Raw genomic sequence first — 18,488 nt, 5'->3', positions numbered from 1 at the left:
TCGTGTTGGTTTTGCTGCTCTTTCAACTTCTCTCTGTTTTCCTCTCCTACAGCTATGTGTTTTGCATTTGAAGACCATCATGCTATCAGGGTACATGTATTTAGCATGTTGATACAGCATGTTCATTCATTTGTGTGCTCATTTTTGTATGACTTTTTATTATATGAATAATTCGTGCTCATTGGAAATAATTTGCTAGTACTCACAAGTACCCATTTATGGAAGAAATTTAGAATCATCTGCAATCCCACTACCCAGAAAAAAACAGTAGTGATGTTTTGATAATATTTGGTATATATCCTTTAGATAGTAAAGTTGTTTCTAAAAACTTGGATCATATAATCCGTGGTATTGTTTAACCATTTTTTTCACTCTCACATTGTAGACATTTTTCCATGTTGTTGAATGTACTTTTTGCATCATACTTTGAAGTTTGTGGAATGATCCCTTGAGTGGCATAAGGATCATCTCAATAGAAGGGCTGGTGGGGCTGTTTTTACCTTGTTCTCTGCCTCAGGAACTTGGGCTTTAGATACCCCCGGGGCAATGTTTAATAACTTGAGAAATTTACCAGACAGTACTAATAGGGTACTCTAACCTTGCCTAGCTTGTGGTCATTTTTGAGGTCAGAAATGAATGTTCTCACCCTCCTGTAGTGAGCCTCTGCCTGAACTGATCACCAAAGCTGTACTTCTGTTCCAGGACATCGTCTCAGCCCTGGAGGACCGTCTAAGGCCCCTGGTCCAGGCAGAGTTATCTGTGCTCGTGGATGTGCTCCACAGACCTGAGCTGCTTTTCCCAGAGAACACAGATGCCAGAAGAAAGTGCGAAAGTGGTGGCTTCATTTGCAAGTAAGCAGCCTCCCGCTCTGGGGTGGTCAGTTGCAGAGCCCTGCTGACCAGACAAAGCACTTGTTCATGAAGAGGCAGACGCCCGCCTGGTTTTTGACTTTGATGAGTACAAGGTCATGTGTTAGAGTCCTGTTCTGACCTTCTAAATTAAGTTTGTGGGTTTGGATGTACTTAAACTTGTTTTGGTGAGAATTTCTCCTTTTAACTGCATAACCGATCATCTTCTGTGCCACAAGAACTGACAGAGTGCCTGCTGTGGGCTTCAATACAGATGAAGAGAAGTCATGACCCTTCTGCCCTCAAAAAGCTCAGACCTACCAAGACCCCACAGTCTTATCCTAACATCTTTGTGGTTTCTTAGTTTATGCCTTGGGACATGATCTAAAAGAAACAACTGGTTCCATGACCAGAAATCTCTGATTGGTTGGTTGTTTAACTTGAGAATGGACTCTGCCTCTGAATTTCACACTTTTCTGGTCCCCTCAAAGGACAAGAAAGATTATGGAGGAAGGAACAGTGTTTTTTCTCCTTAACGATCATTCTCATGGGGTTTTTTTATACTGGTGGCGTATTTTAGTGATATTATCAGCACTCCTTAGTGGATAAAAAGCCACACCCCATAAACTCACAGGCTTGAATGGACCTCTGTCCTTCATCTCCTCTCCCTACAAATGTCTCTCCCTCCTGTGTAGAGTCCTGCCCGTGAGCCCTTTTGCTGTTACTGACCAGTGGGTGTCGCTGTTTAGACGCCATTGAGCCCCTAACTGGCTGCTATCCCTACAAGTGAATGCACCGAAGCATGTCTAGCCTGGGAGTCCTTGATAAATATTTGTTCATTAACTGACTACTTACAATAAGTTGCTTGTGAAGTGTGTGTTTGTTAAATTTAAAGATCATTTCAGGGACCTAATGCATGGTTTCCCCCCCCCGCCCCATTCAGGTTAATAAAGCATACTAAACAGCTGCTAGAGGAGAATGAGGAGAAACTCTGCATTAAGGTCCTACAGACTCTCCGAGAAATGATGACCAAAGATAGAGGCTATGGAGAAAAGGTACTGAACTTTATTTTCTTGTCAAAACAAGGTTTCGCTATTAAATTGAAGTGGGATGGTGGGTTAGAAATCCACTGTATTCAGGCATATTGACCCGAAGGGACTTATTTTTTAAAGCTAATTATCCTGTCATGAAAGGTAGCTAAATCATATGCCTTCTCTTTTAAAAGTCATATATATTTAGTTGTCTTATAGGCTGCTTGCCACGTAATTTAATGTCAGGGAAATAGTAATAAGATTTTTCATCTAAATTCCCAGTGGAAATGCAAATGCCTCTTGTGTATCAAGGTTTGCATTCCTGAGTTTTGGGTTCCAGCTAAGCATACCTGTGGGTTTTCTTGCTTCTTTCTGGTGAGATGTTGCACAATCCTTCCAGTGTACTAAGAAACTCCCTCCAGTTCTAACTGGAATTAGGACAGGCAAACACATCACCATTTCTAGCTCAGACTGGGAAATGGGCAATCCCTGGGACATGCTGCTTCTTGGCATAGGCAGTGAGCGAAGATGACAGAGACCATTCCTCACACTTTTGATTTTGGTCCAAGTGGGATAAAAACAATCTCATTGCCCCTCCTTTCTACCCACCTCCCTTAAAAAAATTTGAGGCCTGATATCAAAATTCCACCAGTTTTCATTTGAAGGTAGTATGTTCACCATTAGTTTCCTAGCCACTTGAGCAGCATTTTATGAGTAGGTAAATCCACTGATGTCATTGATTTGTCAAAATACCCAGTAAGTCACTGATTCATCCTTGTAAGAAACCTTGATAATTAAATCACAGCCGCCTTTGTCATAGTGGGTGGTGGCAACCAGGTTATTCCAAGTATAGCAGTTTGTAGGGATCTTGATTTCTGATGTAAGCAATATTCTATGTAAATATTAGAACAGTTTCACATGTGAAAATATGAAAAATAAAACAGCAAAGTACACAAGCCCTTTGCAGTATAAATTCCTTCACCATCCCCAAATCACAAGGCTTTGAAATATCACTATAAATTTTAAAAATACATAAATTAAAAGGTGAATGAATGTGAACTAATTAGGAAATAAGTATCTGTAGCTTGGTGGCAACTTTATGGCAGAAACCTGCTAGAAAAGAGTTTATAAATATAAATGATACAAGTGAAGGACCCCTTGTAAAAATGAGAAATGATGAGACATCATGTTCATACAAACACTTGTAGAGACGCCTATTGTAGGTCTTACACTGAAACAAAAGGAATGGGCAAAGGTTAATAGCAGAGAGTACCAGACAACAATTAGCATTTATTTCAGATCTTTATTTTTCTTAAAGTGAGTTTTAAGAAACAGTTTTAAAATATAATTCTAGTTACAGAAATTCACTCTTCATGATAAGGTACAATCCACCAAAAGGGCCATAACTAGCTATGAGTATATTTGTAGCTTTGGGGGCTTAAAACTTGATTTTAAAATGTGGAGACCAGTTTTCTCTTCTTTAGAATATCTGTTCATTTCTGTGACTGAGATTTTTATAGTAAACTTGGTCTCTACTCCCACAAATGTTACAAGTTGTGATTATACTTCCATTTCTCTTGTTTTTTTTTATATCATGGAAATTAGAAAAGCTAGGAGTCGAGTCTGTTGCTTGGCAATTAAGTACCTCAGAGTCTTTGGGACACAGGGAAGGTATGCTTCCCCGCTCACGTTCCATGCCTGTTGGTGCTAACTGGGAGAACATCGTCACAGACCATGGGAGATACTGGGTCTGAGATGTTGTAAAATTATCTGTTATAAAGCTTATGAAAAATGATAGAGCCTGGGACTTTAAGAGGGCAGTAGGTGGAAGTCACTATAAAAGAGTAAATTGTCAGAGTTTAGAAGAGGTTCTTAGTCCCTGGCTCACATTCTTTTTTTTCAGCTGGTGAAGAAATTAGCCACACCCAAGCAGAGAGAGTCTTAAAGGAAAGATGGCATGTCTTTCCAGTCTGGTTGGGGCTCTCCTATCCCTTCTTGAATATGAAAATACCATAGGCAGATGTGGGAAACGCCATGCAACCAAGGAAGACTTTCCAGAAACCCATGTTAGTCAACATCTTTAGTACCTATAGCACATACTTAGAATGCTTCTGGCTCCATACTTTGTGGGAAAATGCTACTTAGCTATTCACATTGAATTTAAAAGAGTTGGTGGGGGGTGGCGGGGGGGGGGGTGTTGCATTAAACCATTTCCATTTCTTCCGCTCCGGTAGTGGTTATTAAATTCGTCCTGTTTTAGTAAAGCTTTTTGAAAATGGTTTTGATGCTTTGCTGGCTGTCCCTGTTTGACTAAAGATGCATGACGTATGGGGCAGGCCAGCTCTTTCAAGAGTGGAAGGAACCCAGAGCCAAAGAACTAACCTTTCTCAGGCAAACCAGTTGGCTTTAGTTGATAAAATAAATGAGGTGTTCTTTGGACTGGATGCTCAGGGCACAAGGGCAAGTGTGAGGTCATTTCCGTCTTCCTGGCCCAATTTTCCTATTAGTTGTCTTTTAAGTAGAATTTGTCCCATGACTAATGCCCTCCTGGGATGTCCAGAATTGTTCTGCCTCTCTGCCTGATTCTGAGTCTTCATGGCCATAGTCTGGTCTGGCATCCTTTTGTCCAGCCCTCTCTCCATACATGAGGCCATGGCGGAGAGCTGAAGTGACTTCCCAAGGTTACATGGCAAGTGTGTGACAGGATCAAGAAAGCCAGGGTCCTGAACGCCAGTGCACCGCCCTTTCCTCCCATCCCACAGGTGGTGTTCACCCTATCTGTGGGCCAAGTTTTCTTGTCTTCTAAGCCATAATCCTCAAAAATGATGAGACATAGATGTCTTTATTCATGTTTTCATTTAATATTTTGGATTGTCCAAGTCACAGATGAAAATGAAAGCAGAGATCATTCTTTGTTATCCTGTTAAAAAATGTTGAAATGTTGGTGTGCTTGTATGGATCTACTTGTCTGGAAAGACAAAAAAAAACAACCATTGAGTACTACCACTCACACTACCAGATAGACTAAAGCATAGCAGAATCACTGTAAGACTGACTGAGGTTTTTTAAATGCTGTGCATACCCCATTGGTGTCTCAAAGTACATTCTTTGACTTCTCGTTAGGTGCCAGCTGCTATACTAAATATACCTCTTACCTTACATCAGGTCAGCCTCAGAGATAGCAATATTGTTACTAACTATTTTATACATGGAGGAGAAAACTTAGGCTCAGAGAGGTTGAGAAACTTGCCTAAGGTCGTCACACAGCTAATAATGGGGGAGCCAGGAATTCAAACTGGAACACCCTGACTTCAAAGTCCTTGCTCTTCTCCATTCTATCACTGGTGATTGACACCATTTGAATGTTTTGAAGTCCACCCACAATTTTAATATTAAAGTTTTGATTGTTACTTCATTATGTGATGACATGGGGCAGTGGCCCTGACAGCACTGCACATAGCAAAATTTAAACATCTCATCTTCAGCTCAGTTGTGATGTCTTACCTAATTGAAAATAGTCTCCACTTAATGGCAAACTGGCTTTACAAATTGTGATTGTCCCAGGGTCATCCACGACCTGTGGTTTTGGTCAGGTCCCAAAAGAAAGCATCAAGTCAGTAAGTAGCCAGCGATCTGTCCTCTTGCCTTGGTCAACTCTCTGAGAAGTGCCTGTCCAAGAATTATCACATATGATGCCAAGCTCAGGGCTGCTAGAAGAAGATTGTCACAAAAATTTCATCATGATCATTTAGGAATATATATATATAATATATATATATATATATATATATATATATATATATATATATAAAATGTTTCTAAAATGCAGAGGACCAACAATGAATATTGTCTCATAGAGTGGTAAATATAAATATTAAAAATGATCACCAAAATAACAGTGAAATACGGTTTTGTATGAGGCTTACAATGTCTTTCTATCCTGTGTATTCAAAGTTAATAAACTTTAAAATTATATCAGGACTTTGTCACTACTCTTTGTGTGCAATGCCTACTAAACTCTGCTTTTAATCCACAAATTAGACCATGTCTTTATTTAAAAAAGATTAAAAATTCCCATAGCTAACCATCTCTAAAATTTAATGAATCTCTCTGTAACTCAAAGAATATCAAAAGCCCTTAGACCCAGCTTGAAAAGAGAGCATAGTTATATGTTGTCTTCTCTGTGGTCTACTATAGGTTTTTTATTAGTGAAAGAGCTTTGGAAAGAAATTCAGAAGACAAGAATTAATATAAAAGAATATCTCAGAATTTATTTAAAATCTATTTTCTCTTCTAAATAGTTGTAGCTGTTTTACTACTACAGAGTTTTTACCTCAAGTAACGTCAGGCGTTTCTTTTCATACAAATTGGCAGTACCCGTTAATTACCAATGCTTCTTTTCTCTATGTGAATAAAGTATTAGCATTTCCAGCTACCAAGATTTCTAATAAGGAACTTAAATTTGCAAATATACTATTAACAAAGCATAATAAAAATAATTTGAGGATCATCTCTCCCCTTTTAAACAAGCACAGTTGTGATTAATGCTCTAGTTTTTTTCTTTTTCTTGAACTTGATGGTAATCGTTTACTCGTTACTAATATCACTTGAGTTGGCTATAATCATCTTTGGGGGAAAATGTGTTTTTTTAATCACCACTAGTACCAGGATTGGAGCTTTTGGTCTTAGGATATGTTGGTCATACTATTTACTGAAATTGAACCTTGTTCTCATTTAGCCCAATCGCAGTTTGGACTCCAGATCCCCATTGAATGGTAAAATGAATCAAAAGAGAATTTTCTCCTAAGCTACGTTGATCCAACTGTAGTCTTTGGCTCCCTCTCTCCACCCTCTTCCAAAAGACCATGGTTCTTGACTGGGTAATTTGCCCTCTGAACTCTTGATAAGTGACCTTCGAGGTTTGATACCTGCCATGTACATAGCCTGACAGCATCCTGCCCTCATCCTGAGTGGTGTGGTGCATTGCAGATGTCACCGTGAGCTGTAGTGGGTAGTACTCCAAATCCCTGCACCTCTTCAAGTGGTCCCCGTCTAACAATGCTCCAACTTGGGAGGCTCCGTGCTCAGACGAAATTTCTAACACTTCGCTTGTTGGTATTTCCTAACATTTCCTTCTTTTTCTCCCCTTTTTCTCTTTTCCAGCTCATTTCCATTGATGAATTGGATAATGCTGAGGTCCTAATTTCATTTTTTTTTTAAATGTCCCATGGTGATGTTTCCATGACACCCTTCCAGTGAACACTGTGATCTGTCCCCTAGTCTCTGCAGTGTCCAGTATCTGACTTTGTGTAGTGTGCCTTCTGGGCATGAGCTGAGTCCTTTGTGTCTATGTTAGCATTTCCCATGAGTTTGTTTGCCATTTGTCCTTGGAGATCCCGTCTGCCTCTAGATAAAGATTTTCTAAACTGTGATAAGATTTCAATCATTCACTGTTTAGAATCTCAACTGAAATTGTGGTTGATGCTGGTCATTAACCTATCTCCGAAACTCAGTGTTGATATTTATAAAGAGCTTTTCTATGTGCATGCAAAGCATCAATGCAAAAAGAAATAACTACATTGATATAGTTTGAAATTGGTAAAAAAACAAAAACAAAAAAACACTGTTCTCTTGGTCCACGTGTTGGAAGGTATGATATAAAGTGTGTGAGTGTGAGGGATGATATAAAATATTATCAAAGTGCATTGTGAATTCCAAAGTGCTCGTTGAGACTGTCTAGCTGCAGGCCTACAATGGGATTAGGAGTATACTATATCCGTGGCTTTTCATCTGGGAAAATGATCTAGAGATCAGGAAATTGAAATGTCATCTGATAGTCTGTGCTTATGTATTCAAATTAGTTTTACTTATCCACAGTTATCCTGGGGATCAATGACTGGTCCTTTTATTTGGGATTTGGGGGCCTCTGAAATATTTTTTGTTTGGTGAATAATTTTCAGCATTTCCTGCCATATACTTACTTTGCAATACATGTAATACAATTAAAGTATATAAATGAGGGAATTTAATTGCTTGGCAAATTGAGCATCCTGAAAAAAAATTTTTATTAGACTTTAAAAAGTCTCTTTCCTGCTTTTCCTCTTCAAATAACTATTACTTCTTTTGATAGACCAAATAATACCTTACTTTGGGTAGGATAGAGCAATCAGATAGAATATGTTGTCTAATATCTACCACCATCATCTCAAAAGCATTAAGAGATGGTTCAGGTATACCTCGTGAGAGTGAATCACAGACATAAAACTGAATTTGGTTCAGTTCTCTCAGGTATGGAACTCAGAGAGGTTAAGTGACTGGACTTAGCTTGCATAGCCAGATAGTGGGTAAACTAAAGCTAGTGCACTGCCAGCTCAGCTCCTCACTTGGTGTGCTTGCTGTTCGGCCACAGTAAACTCTGTAAGCATAGACTTTTCCTTTTATTAATCAGGCATGGATGGGGAGGAGGCCATGCCCTCTGGGATGAGTAGGTGAGAAAAGGTTGTACAGTAAAGACTGAATTAATGGCTTTAACTACAGTGATTTTTGCCATTTCCTGTCTCGTTCTTTCTCTTCCTGGTTATTTCTGTGCCAGAAAAATATCTGATGCTGAATTTGTATGTTGGCACCTTTCATTACTCTTCTTTCTTTTTTTATGATAATTTATATGAGAGAGAGAGAGAGAGAGAGTGTGCGCATGCATAAGCAGGGGGAAAGGCAGAGGGAAAGGGAGAAGCAGACTCCCTGCTGAGCAGGGAGCCCAGGATCATGACCTGAGCCGAAGCCAGATGCTTAACCGACTGAGCCACCCAGGTGCCCTCATTACTCTTATTTCTACCAGGAGTTGTAAATACCTCACTGATTTGAACTTTTCCTCTGAAATACTGAAGTTGTGTTTCTATTTGCTTAAGTACAAATGAAGTCGGGAAAGGAACACCTTCGCTAATCGGAGTCTGCAATGTTATTAATATACTGTTTTGCGCCATAGTAATCAGTTGATGTGTTTGCTTGCTCAAGATAGAACTTGGGTCTCCTGGCTGGGAGTTTATTGCTTGCTTATGGAAAGATTCCACAGTTGGAGCAGGTGTGTTTATAATTATACTCTAGGAAATAGAATACTGTCTGTTTATAAAAGAAGAATGTTCTGGCAGCCACTTGGATTCTTTGAAAATTCCCTGAGGAAGCAACTGCGGATCCCCTCTTCGTTGTTGCCCCTGGCAACCGTCAGAACCCTGGGACACCAGCACTATGTCCCCAGTCCCGCAGGCTGTTGGATCTGGTCCTCTAAACAGAGATGGCTGATTGGCCTTTTTCATCAATGGCTGTTCTAGAAACTAAGCAGCTCCTGTGTTTTCTCCTCTTACCAAGCTTTTTGTCAGTGTATGCTGGTGGAAACCTGCAGTCCACAGCTGGAGTTTCAGCAGAAGTTTAATGAGAGTTCTTGCTGGCTCAGGATACAGGCAAAGCCTCACACCTAGCTTGCAAACCAGTGTTCAATTCTAAACATTGTGGGGAATCACCCCTGAAATAGTGTGAGGCATATATGGTGATCCCGTGAAACCCTGATTGGGGGAGGACCACTGCCTTTTGATGATAGAGGCCACTTGGGCATCTCAAGGAAGGAGATGTACTGTGAAAGACTCGTGAAAAAGCATAGTGCCTCCGTGTCTCTTGTCAGTGCTCTGAGAAATCAGGGTGAAATGAGGACAGAGTTCGGAGTCTCTGTAAGGAAAGGTCATGGTATGGAGCCCTCCTAGTTGTCTTCTAGGACAAAATTTCATTTGAAACCAGGAAGAGGAGGGTTTTTTCTTTTTTAATGTTTATAGCTTGATCAATTGCTATATATGTATACACACAAATCAAGATAGGAGATGTTTCCATCATCCCCAGAAGATTCCCATGTACTCACTTCTGGCTTTAAACAGATACCAATTAATGCTAAAGACATCCAATATATGACTAATATTTGAGTGCCTGTTACCTTCCAGGCATGGTGTGAGGGGGTATGAATATGTTGGTGCCTCCAAGTAGACATAGCATTTGCCCTTCTGAAATTCACAGTTTTGTGGAGGAGATGGGCAGCAGTACAAACTAATGTTCAGTGGCAGCTGTCAATCATGAGAATTGCTAGAATGGAGAAGTGCAGGGGGTTGAACACCTATAGTTTGGGAACTTCTGCCCGAACAGGAAAGTCAGGTAACAAGCACCAGGTGGATAGCACCAGCAGGTAATCGTGTGAATCACCTTTCTAAACTGTAAAGTGCTGTGCTCACGGAACAGATGATTTCAATCCAATACTCAAACCTGAGGTGGAAGTGGTAGGCAAAACAGTAATCCACCTCATTTTCATGTATGTGTCTGTTGAAGGGAATGGTATGTTTAGAAAGTATGTGCTCAGTGGGACATGCTGCATTTCTTCATGTCTGAGATATGATCCCCATTTAATCATTGTCACTTGGAACCATGAAATCTCCAGAGCCTCTGGTGTCAGCTAGCAACATGGCCTTCCTGCATTGCAACAGAAAAGCTAGAGTGGCATTCCCACTTGTTCAGGGTGGCTGCAGCCTGCTTAAAGTGAGCCCTCAATTTATCCCACCTTGAGGTGCTTCTGCAAGCAAAGTATGCTACTGATGGAGAATTTTGTAAAATTCAGGGGGAGTGGTGGTGGGGGGGGGGGGGGAAGAAACACAAGAATTATTAAATTTCACCTTCAGGGGGCGTTCTCATGACATCCAACCCAGGCTAGAGGTGTCCTACTTTTTTACATTGCTGTGAACTGCTGGGTTGGGCACCTGCCAACATTCAGGCGGCAGTTACATAAGAGCTGCTTTTTTTCCTGGAATTTAGGCTCACTGCTGATGTGTGACCTTCAGCAGTAATTGCCAATAAATGCAGCGGGGCTGTTTACTGTTAGACACTAGCAACCATAGAGCAAGCAAGCTCCACTCAGAGCGCACAGAAGCTATTGCAGGAGGATTTGGGGGAGTTATGTGTGTGTGCGTTTTGATACTGAGATTATTACACAATGACTGAAATTGTATAGTTTAGTCAAGTTAGAATGTGTTTTTTAAAAATGAATTTTGCTATTAAGTTCCAATGAACGTGTTCTGTAAAGGTGAAACTACATCATTGGGACTAAATTTTTACTTCTTTGTTTCTAAAAACAAATGCCGTTAATAAAGGACATTGTGTTAGCAGATGTGAAAGTTTAAAATTGTTCTGAAATGCTAGATCACATATTTTAACTCAATTTTCTTTAAAGCTTTCTCATCTCTTAAGGTGGGTTTGCAAAGGCTCAGGAAGGATGGGTCCCAGCAAACATATTTGCAAGTGTGTTCACTGTTGGCTGGTTGGTTGATTTCCCTCCTCTGAGGTTTTGAGTGGGTGAAAAGGAACTGGAGGCCGATTCAAGGGTACTGGAGTTCATATGTTCCCTTTGATGTGCTGAATATGAGGGCTATAACATATTTGCATTTCTTGAACTGTATTCAGCTTCTGCTGGGGATGGTCCATGGAAGGAGACTTCATCTTTCAAAAGAAAATTCTAGAAGCTCATGGTTAATGGAATGATTTATGTTGATGGCAGCAGAAGACAAAAGGTGTTTTTGTTTGTTTTTGGTTTTTTTACAAGGCTGTGGTCTGTGCTAGCCTGTTGGAGGCATACATGAAGTGTACGTAGGTATGTGAGTGGGTGCTGTTGTACATACACCGGAAATAGTAACTCTAGGAAGACTCAGAGCTTTTTTTTTTTTTTTAAGATGAGAAGGTATGGTTTCCTTTGTTTATAGTAAAAATTCATCCTTCAATAAAATGTTAGGTATGTTAGATATTACAAACAAGTGTGTCAGTTTCTTACAAACACATACCTGGCTACTATTAAAATACCATAGTTTTGGTGCCTTAATTTGTGGCTGCTTGGGATTCAGTGACTTGAGATTCATTTTGATTTTTTTTTTAAAGAATTTATCTATTCATTAGAGACAGAGAGCAGAGACATAGGCAGAGGGAGAGGGAGGCCCCCCATAGGGAGCCTGATGTGCAATTTGATCCCAGGACCCTGGGATCACTACCTGGGCCAAAAGCAGACACTCAACTGTTGAGCCACCCAGGGATCCCTTGAATTTCTATTTCAAAGATAGTCATTTGAAATCTTTTTCCTCTGGTTAGATTTGCTGACCTAATCTAAAAGCCCTGGGAAGACATAAGATCAGTGAAGAAATATGAAAAGGCAATAGAATACAGTCATGAGTTTCTAAGTTCAATAACCACTCTCCATCATTTGCTGGTTTGGGAGACTTTGCCTTGATTGGAGGTATCAGCGCCTGAATATAGTGACTGATCCTGGGACTAGGTAGGGAAAACAAGACTTGTCAAAAATCAGAAATGACCATTTTCTCAAAACATCCCTCTTTAATGTATGGTCATTGAGGATGACCCTTCATGTAAAACAATTTAACTTGATAATAAAAATGTCCTGAGAAAATCACTTCATTCACTTATTAAACATTATGTTCTGGTTTTGGCATTATATATTTATGTAGCTATTATCTTATTTGAACAATGTAGCTAATTATAAATCTGCTTCTGTTTTTCAAAATTGCAGCTTAACTGCATGAAATAACCTCATCCTCAAGGAAATAGAGCTGAAATCCTCATAGGAGGAAGTACTGGTAAAGGCTGTCTTTTTTTTTTTTTTTTTTTTTTTTTTTTACCAAATTATATGCCAGATAGATAAGGTTTGGCCTTTGCCATGCCTGAAATCATTGTATGTCCTAGCAAGTTGTATTATATTTAGGGAACTTGCTGTTAGATATTATGAAATGAAGTTTACTGAAAATATACAAAGCATTGTTTAATGTTTTAACTGGAAGAAATCCTAAAGAATATCTGCTCCAATCTCCATGAACTACAGGTCAGAACGTGGAAGGCCAGAGAAATTCAGTGCCTGGCTCAGGTTCACAAAGAACCAATGTCTAGATGAGCTTGTGGACACATGACCCTCTGTAGCACTCTTGGTTTTTCTATTCTGTTTCATGAATGGATAGCATTAAAAAAATTGTCCTTCCATTTAGTGATTCCTAAGGCTGCAAGGCATTCTCTGTTGCCTCAAAAGGCTTCATGAAATGTTCAAGGAAGAAATATAAATAATTTTAATTTAATTATTACTTTGGAAATTAATTTTAAAACAAGAATGACAGTAGTAGAGTGTATAATCATTAAACATTTCAGAAATCAGTGGTGTCTAAGTGATTAAGAAATAGCCATATACTACCTATGGGTATTCTAAAAGTATTCAGTATACTTCTTTGAACAAAGAGATCTCAAACAAGAAAATTTTTAAAACAAAACCAAACCCAACCACTTCCAATTCAATCTTCATTTCCTTTAACTTTTGACTGGCAAAGGAGTAGGAGAGTAGCTCTCTGGTTTCCTACAGTAAACCCATGCCTATAATCTTTTTGTTCTAATCATATAGGATCAGTATAAAAGAATATGTTGTAGCCAGTGCAAATCGTAGAAGATAACATGTTTTTTCATTGGTATCTCTGAGTGCTCTAAAATGCATGGGCCATTGCTTTAATTCTGCTTTTTCTTAGGTGTCCCTTCTGTACTAAGAGAGATAGCAAATACGTTTGTACAGTTTTTTTTTTAAGATTTTTTATTTATTTATTCATGGGAGACCCAGAGATAAGGCAGAGACACAGGCAGAGGGAGAATCAGGCTCCCTGCAAAGGAGCCCAGTGTGGGACTCAATCCCAGATCCCGGGATCACGCCCTGAGCCGAAGGCAGACGCTCAACCACTGAGTCATCCAGGCGTCCCATATTTGTACAGTTAATTCTTTAGTCTAAAGCATATAGAATTTAAGAACAGAGTTGAAGCATATTCCTGGATTGTGATTTTATTTATGTCTTGAAAAGACCTATAACTGACTTCTGTTTTTATTTTCCTTGCCATACTGCAGTCTCTCCTGCCATTATATATCTCCCCACTCCAACAGGAAGCTAAAGGCTCTGGAGATAAATTTTTTCCCTGAGGCTAGTGGAGTTGTGCTCATGTCTGAAAATTTTTCTGTCCATAATTGAGTGAGCAGCCCTCCACGTATCCCCCACTATAAAGTAATCTTTGTACTTAAAGAGATCTCCTGTATCTTTTCTTCATTTTACCTGTTGAGAAATAGAAAGCCAGAAAGAAGCCATTAAGTTATATAATAACAGTTTTATATCAAGAACATTTTTTTTTTCATCTTGGATATCAAATCACCAAAGAGGTAGCATTGGGTTGGATTGAGATACCACCAGATTTCATAACTTCAGTCCTTCTGTGCTTTCAACGTCTGTACTGGCTCACCAGCCAACAGCCACACTCTGGCCTCAGTATGGATATGCTGTGTCTCTGGAGCACTGCTGAGCAAGGCCAAGGTCACTCACTTGCAGCGGGAGCCTTGGCCTCATTCCATATTCCCAGACTGTACCTTGAGCTAGCCAGCCATGCCTGGTGCATGACTTTGGTGCAGGGAGGTCTGGGTAGGGTCTGGTGGTTACATCTGACATCAGTGAGTTCCCTGCCCCAAGCACGTGCTCTCTGGAGGACAGAATCGTGGAGCTGTCTTTCACAAGCTTTGGGCCTCTGGGAAGGGGAGTGTACCTGAGGCCTCTGTTGTTTTTACCCACCCGTTCTCTTTCTCCCTCTCTGCACCTTGGATATCCTTGGATATGTATATGATTGCTTTTTCTCTTTTGGTGGATGAACAAAACACAGGTGTGCAGTGGTTCTTCCTTTGGCATCCTTTTTTTTATTTTTTTAAAAGATATATTTCCTTCTTGGTCATTAGTTTCTTTCCCTATTTTAAATTCGTTTCCCTATCTCAAGGCAATTGGTTTTTCCAACATGATCACATTTAGTGCAGTTTAAAAGAGAAAGTATCTCCCCACCTCAATTGCTCAAGACCTGGTATAGCCATGTCACCTCATCTTTGATCTTGCTTTCTGTGTTTTGTCCTTGAGTGTTGGTCTCTGGACTCTTTGTCACCCACGAGAATGAAGTGCCATAACTAACATGCTTTGTTTTACTCCCAACTAGCTCCCACAAGCTCCGGATTCTGAGAACTCCACAGAGGTGTGTGTTGTTCACCTATATTTGCAGTGACAGCAAATATGGGTGCTTCTCAGTTGTCCTTGTTGAGTGTCTGAGCTGTCGTGGTGAAATTTCTGTCCTGGTGGTAGGTGCAGGAGGGAAATCTTCTGGCTGGGCTGGGAACTGATGGTTTCTGTAATTGAGGTGGCTCTCAGTGTAGGAAAAAAGTTCTGAACTGCTAGAACTAAACCAGAGTGTCCCTCCAGGTGAGATGTGCCTCTCTGAAGGCTTTCAGACAAAACTGTCTCAGTCTTGAAATGTTCAGTTGAGAAACTCTGGAATGTCGAGACCTTTTTGTTAGACAAAATAGACTCTGGGTTCTGTGCAGAGATGATGCAAATTTGAAGTTCTGGATATTAATGCATAGTTGTGGTGAATGCTGTTAATAAAGTCATAGTTTGACACTGCATGCTTTCTGTTCTTCCTATTGCTAACTAAACTCATTAAATAAAGGACTAGAATTAATTACTGCCTCTAAGCTTTTTGGAGAGACCGATTTCTAAGTATCAAAATTTGCTTTCAGAAGCTATTCTAAAATCACAGTAGGGTAAAGCATGAATAAAAGTGTATTTCATTTGAGAAAAGTCTAATGAAAATCTTAAAAATGAAACCAACAGATTATCAAATAGCTGAGTTGCAATGTGGCTGCTTTATAATGATCAGCGTCTAATATGGTAATCAGAGTTCTTCATTGTTAGCAGCTTGGATTAGAATGCTGTGTACCAGTGGGTTGAGGAGAGCTGAGGTGCCATATATGTGTCTGCTCAGAAGTGTATATGCATTGATGTTCTGGTGCATGTGCTATGCAATTATGCATGTATGAATTGTGAGGATTTGCCCTCTTGGTGTCTTGCATTATAACCCTTTTTGGGCTCATGTAAAAGTACATAATATAGCATATGACCAAAAAGTCATAAACCTGGTCATTTAAATACTGCATTAAGGTTGGGTACAGAACAGTTGTTAAGCAGTATTCAAAGTAATTGAGCATTTAGAATGTATCCGGGGAAGAATTTTAAAAGGCCTATAATCCTTTTGTGTAACTCTTTGCTCAGTATGAGCTCTTGGTGTATTTTATTTGTGACTGATACTGAAGATGGTCCTGTCTGCCTAGTGTTGTACTTAAAATGGAATTTCTGCATGCTTAGCAGGAGCTTGAACCGAGCCCCCCCCTGAGGCAACTGGAAGACCATAAAAGGGTACGTAGTCTTGGATATTGGGAGCTAATGGCCATAACACCTCCCTCAGCCATGTGCTGTAACTTAAAGACAGCTTTTGTTGGTGTTGATATTGTTAAAGCATTAATCACAGCCATTTGTATCAGTGAGGCTAACTGGTGAGTTTCCCTATTATCTACCCCCGTAGGCCCTATAGGGCCAATGCCTGAATGATGACCAGTAAGCTTTTCATGACCTCTCTTCTTTTTCTGTAGTGGCTTTCTAGTTAAATGAAGTCCTAAAAAATTTTTTTTCTGTAAGTCACTGATAATCATTATGATTAACTTACAATAAGCAAAAAAAGTATAATGAAAAAGTTCATAATTATGCTGTTGAGCTATAAAAACAGCTAATGATAAAATATTTCCTCTGCTCACTTTTTACACAGGTATGAATGTGTGCCAACGAACATTTTTATTGTCCTTAGGGTTATTCTATGTGTACAACTTCTGTACCTTGCTTTTGTCATTTGATATTATATATGATTTTCTTTGAAAGTCTGAAAGTTAATAACTGTCTGAAGTTCCACAAATGAACGAGTGCTTTGTATTATTTTCCTGATGAGGAAATGAAGAAATGAACACATTTCTTTGGGTAGATTTTTAGAAGGGGCATTCTTAGGCCAAAGGATAGATACTTTGTTTAGATGCTCATTCTGCATTGCCAAACCATTTTCTATAAGGCTTACATACATCATTAGCATGCTGACCAATTCATATTACTCATTTTTGGAAGATAATCAGATACCCTGGATTTCTGAGTACTTATCATATGCCAATAACTGTGCTAAGATTTTTACATGTGTTAACTCATCAATTTAATTTTTATTAATGCTGACATTGGCCCAATGACAGCCATTTCACTTCATCCCCATTCACACATTAGGAAAATGAGACCCAGGAAGATGAGGCACTTTACTCAAGGTCATGGGGTTTAGAACATGGCAGTTATAGCAAAGACTGCCTTGGAATTGTGGTCATCAGTGTCCTGGAAGATTTATACCTGAGATAAATGGGTGGCCTGATGCACCTTTGTTCTGCTCATATGCTCCAGCCCCTGCTTAATCCCACCACATCCCAAATTCTTTGCATTCTTCTGGGATTGTAATTTCTCAGGCTATGACCATTTAGCCTTTTCCTCTAGCATCCTGGATCTCTTTACAGTTAGTTGACCAAGGGCCCATTGCACTCCTATGTTTTCCATCCATGCCTGTCCTGTAAGAATTACCCCGGGCCTTTGAGGTAGCTGGTAAAGATGCAGAGCCAATCCCTCATGCCCTAAGTTCCCAGGGGACACAGTATTGAATGCTAACTAAGGGTGTAACCTTTGGAATTAGAAACAGGTTCAAGTCTCAGTTTGCCAAACCCTAGCTTTGTGATTTGGGGCAAGTTATTTATCTTCCCTGTACCTCAGTTTCTTCTGCTATAAAATGGGGGTACTAATAGTCTCTGCCCCTTAGGACTGTCCTACTGAGCTGTGCACATGAAGCACTTAGTACAGTGGCTACAATATGACAAAGGATATTAACTCTTGTAGTGTAGTTACCTTGCAGACCAAAATGCTTCAATGATTAGGTAGACAATAGTAGCAAAAGGAAGGTATTTTTAAATTGAGGTGCGACCTTAGTGCTGACTAAAGTGTGAAGGGCTCACCACTCATGTGAGAGGGTGATCTTTCCTGCAGCACATGATTTTTAAGTGGCTGGAACCTAGGAAAGCTAAAAGGTCATTTTTTTCTCTCCTGTGCCTATGTGGCCATATTAACTCCTTAGTGCCCTGTTCAACACTTGGCTCTATTCCTACATGTTTGAACCAAACTGCAAGATAGGAGCTTGGTTTCATTACTCTGTATCACTGATCTACCATTTTCACTGTTCTAAAATGACACTTACTACAAAAGAAACTCTTGGCCTTTGCCTTTTTCAGTCTTAGGTAATAATGTGTGTATGGAATGTCTTACCAGAGACAAATATCTGATATCTGGTTGCATACTAGGGGTGTAAACTTCTGGGAAAAAATTAGTGTTATTGTTTAAAAAGAGTTGCATGGCCAAATGTTAAAACTGAAGTAGTGACGTTATTTGAGTCATCTTTTTTTTTTTTTTTTTCCTTTTCTGCAATCAGGTACTCTGAGAAGAGTTTTGTGTTCTTGAGTAATTTATATCATGATGATTAGGAAGGCTTTTTTCTGTAGTTTTAATTTTTCCTAAATTAAACCACTGGCTCAGAAAACAGAATTTTTCTTAAACCTAAGTTTTTAC

The 18,488-nt window shown here is 39.6% G+C and overlaps 1 protein-coding gene across 13 annotated transcripts in view; it reads left to right on the top strand.

The window, feature by feature from the left end:
- The window catches only part of ITPR1 (inositol 1,4,5-trisphosphate receptor type 1), a 319,048-nt gene that overhangs the window by 193,630 nt on the left and 106,930 nt on the right, over positions 1–18,488 (top strand). For 5 of the 13 annotated variants that reach the window (XM_038565792.1, XM_038565795.1, XM_038565787.1 and 2 more), the window contains 5 exons: positions 703–851; positions 1,792–1,903; positions 7,043–7,075; positions 14,959–14,994; positions 16,161–16,211. In XM_038565792.1, coding sequence (XP_038421720.1) covers positions 703–851; positions 1,792–1,903; positions 7,043–7,075; positions 14,959–14,994; positions 16,161–16,211 — 381 coding nt within the window. The remainder of the gene's footprint in view (positions 1–702; positions 852–1,791; positions 1,904–7,042; positions 7,076–14,958; positions 14,995–16,160; positions 16,212–18,488) is intronic. The other 8 variants (XM_038565789.1, XM_038565798.1, XM_038565794.1 and 5 more) reach the window with 4 other exon arrangements.

This window comes from Canis lupus, chromosome 20 (genome assembly GCF_011100685.1).
Source record: "Canis lupus familiaris isolate Mischka breed German Shepherd chromosome 20, alternate assembly UU_Cfam_GSD_1.0, whole genome shotgun sequence".
Taxonomy (NCBI): domain Eukaryota; kingdom Metazoa; phylum Chordata; class Mammalia; order Carnivora; family Canidae; genus Canis; species Canis lupus.
The sequence above is the reverse complement of the archived record's forward strand: the minus strand, read 5'-3'. Positions and strand labels throughout refer to the sequence as shown.